The sequence below is a fragment of the Rattus rattus genome, chromosome 2 (assembly GCF_011064425.1).
Source record: "Rattus rattus isolate New Zealand chromosome 2, Rrattus_CSIRO_v1, whole genome shotgun sequence".
NCBI lineage: Eukaryota > Metazoa > Chordata > Mammalia > Rodentia > Muridae > Rattus > Rattus rattus.
The window spans coordinates 181,434,498-181,438,064 of record NC_046155.1 but is presented as its reverse complement, the minus strand read 5'-3'; the positions used below and the strand labels follow the sequence as shown (position 1 = coordinate 181,438,064).

Genomic DNA, 3,567 nt, shown 5'->3' with positions numbered 1-3,567 from the left:
AATTTCAGGCCTTGGATCCTCCCTTTCAGCTTGGTCCCAATTAGGGCCTGTCATGGGACCTTCTGTCCTCAGTCTTTTCTCCAGTTTTGTCTCTGCAGTCCTTTTGGGCAGGAACAAATCCCTGTGTCAGAGAATTTCAGTGTGGGATGGCATGGTGCACCTCCACTTGATGCCTGTCTTTCTACTGGAGGTGGACTCTACAAAGCTCCTTTAACCCACTGTTGGTCATTTCATTTAAGGTCTTTCCATCTAAGTCCTGTGTCTCTCACCTCTCATGTCTCAGGTACATCCTAGAGGGCTTAGTCTCCTACCTCCCTGGTATATCTGTTTTCCATTCTTTCTGCCTCAGAATTCACTTCTGTTTCCTCTTCTGATATATGCATCTTGATTATATTCCCCTTTCCCTCCCTGTCCCCTCTCCTAGCCATGTCTCCCTAACCTCTGCCCTTGTGACTTCTTTCTTTTCCTCTAAGTGGGATTGACATTCTCACATGGGCCTTTTGGCTGTTAGCCTTCTTGAGTTCTATGAAGGGTATTCTCCATATTCTGTATTTCTTAGCAAATATCTACTTATTACTAAGTATATACCATATGCTTTCCATTTGGTTTTGAGTTTTCATTGAGATGTTATATTCTAGTCCCATCCATTTGCCTGCAAAACTCATGCCCTCATTCTTAAAAGCTGAATAGTATTCCATTTTGTAAATTAAACAAATTTTCTGTATCCATTCTTCCATTGTGGAACATCTGGGTTTTTTCCAGCTTCTGGCTATCACAATTAAGGTTGCTATGAACATAGTGGCAAACATGCCCCTGTGGTATGGGATGACTTCTTTGGGGTATATGGCCAAGAGTGGTATAGCTGGGTCTTCAGGTAAATCTATTTCCAATTTTCTCAGGAACCTCCAGAATGATTTCCGGAATAGTTATACAATTATCAATACTTCACCTAAGAGTTTCTGAGACACATCAGTCTTACAAAGATAGCAAGCAAAAATGCCACAGTCTTTGTCACAGGAAATTTATGTTTTAATCTATTGTGCAGCAAACATATTTTATACATTGTTCTAAAAACTGCTATTTTGCCTGTTTCCTAGTGTTTTTTTCACACAAATACAATAAAAAGTACAGAGCAAAATATTGCAAAACAATTAAACATACATAGTAAATTTAATGATTAACTACTTTCTAACAATATCTACCACTCTAGTAACTGTGCTTACTTCTTAAAAACAAAATCATATGTATCCTTTCTTGGTCAAATGTTATGGAAATATCTTTTCAGAATCAAAGTAAAAAGTATTCACTTAGCCTTGAGAAAGTCTACTTAATATTTTTGCCAAAGCAGCTATATTTATTGAGTAAAGGACAACCCATTCAACTTCTTTGTTGTGTACATATCGGTGATAATGAACATAATATGAAGTGTAAACAATTATTACACTTCCCCTAAGAAATAAAATGTCTTTTTTATAAGATTTTATATTGATACTTGAAACTAAATGACTAAATTAATATAATTTGTATACATTTGATAAATTTATACTCTTCGTGTATTTTTTATCCAGGATAAGCTGAATCTGGACAAAGCAGGGTTATGGCTCACTAAAAAGGAACCAAAAATTGGAAAACACAGAGAAATGATGTGTGCAATGTTTATCAACCACCAGCTATCATCACAGAATAGAGCAATGCAGCCATATAAGATGGAAGAGACGGAATAAAAGCAAATAAAGACTGACACTAGTATCACAATGCTCTTAGTGGCTCTTGATTCAGGGGATGTTCTGGTAGAAGCATAATTGCAGTAGATGTGTTGAACCTGCTGCTTGTGCCTATACAAAATGACAACCATTGAGCTTCCAGACAACACAATAAGGATAGCAAGAAAGACTTCAGGGAATACAAAAAGTATTGTAAAAATAGAGCTTGTTAATTCATCATGACCTATACTAAAGCAGTATTTTACAGATCTTTTATATGTCATGTTATTGCTGTTCCACTTAATACATGCATACACTGGTAAAATCATATTTATAACAAAATACAGGGGCCAGCAAAAGAAAATAGAGAGATTGATGTACTTTGGAACTTTTACTTTAAGACTGTTAAGGCAGGAGTTTCTGGGACTGATGGTGATGGCTTGGAAGACACTCAAGAGGCAGACGGTAGCAACAGAAACACTTCGGCCAACTCTTTCAATATACAAAAGAAATTTGCAAACAAAGACATTGAAGAACAGTTCCATCCCAAAAATTTCCACTGTCTGTAGCACACTTTTAGAGAAAATTAACAAGAAGTTGGCTATGAACATGTTCATTAGAATCAAATCAATTGGTTTTAATGTGTGTTTATTATAATGAAGCATTACGTAATAAGATAGAAGAGTGAAATGTCTCAGAATTCCCATGGAACATTGAAGGATGAATATAACTCCTACTGCCAGATCCTTGGACTCCATCCTGTCATTAACCATAATTGCATTTTAATGGCATAAAATGACCTCTCTCATAAAAATGATGATTTGAACTTTTGTAAGTGGATGAGGGGTGAGGGAGGACCATTTTGATCTCAAGCTTGTAAAGGCAGTGGAGGCAACATAACAAAATCCCATTTAAAAAACAATTGCTCATCACTAATAATGTGCAGGGAGACAGTTGCAGTCATCAAGCTTATGTATTTACAGAATATTTCAAATATTTTTTAAGAAATTTAATTATTAAATAGGAAGTCATGTTTTTCTAGGAGAAACAATGATAATTTGGTGAGAGTGAGAAGAACTCTCCTCTAAATTACAAAATAAATTGCCACTTATAATGTGTATGGGATAAAAAGATAGAAATATTGAAATTTCTAATTTAAGAAGATCCCATTAATTTTCTTATCTGAATTCTAAATATGTGATATCTAATCATCTTGCATAAAACTATTATCTGAACTATAAAATAAACACATATGCACAAAAAAGTGAGTGAAACCAATGATCATTTACAAGTTTTCTATGGACTTGAACAAAAAGTTTTTCATTAAAAGAATAAAATTTACTAATACATACCTGAAACACAGTCCATTATTCTTAGCATTTGTAGAAATACATAATAAAAAAACTGAGATTTCATCTCTTTCCAGTCAGAATGAGCAGTAAAGCAGCAATAAAGCTATCAAAAAACATTGTTTAGGATGAGGGAAAATAATCCTCATTCACTATTGATATGAGTGCAAAATGACCCACCCACTCTTGAAAACACAAGGGAGAATCCTCAAAAGAAAGAAATAAGGATTCTGTCATATAATTCAGGTATATTGCTCATTTGCACAAGTCCAATGGTCTTTATTCACATCCTGAACTACAGATACTTGCCATGTTCATTGATTCTCTAGACACAAGAATAAACATCACTGAGTTTTCTGTGAGATTGTGTCTCCTAGGGCTAACTAAACTCTAGGAAAAAATGACCCAATTCATAAACAAATCGATCAGATCCCATGCCTTAATAACCTGACTTACCTCCTACAGAAAAATGTTAATGTTGACATTCAATTTTTCTTTCTTGTTGCTTCAGCTAG

At 34.8% G+C, this 3,567-nt stretch overlaps 1 protein-coding gene across 1 annotated transcript; it reads right to left on the bottom strand.

Annotated features, from left to right (window-relative positions):
- Positions 1–1,540: 1,540 nt before the first annotated feature.
- LOC116894595 (vomeronasal type-1 receptor 2-like) lies at positions 1,541–2,476 on the bottom strand. The gene has a single exon (XM_032896312.1). The coding sequence runs from the start codon at positions 2,474–2,476 to the stop codon at positions 1,541–1,543; it is 936 nt and encodes a 311-aa protein (XP_032752203.1).
- Between the last annotated feature and the right edge of the window lie 1,091 nt (positions 2,477–3,567).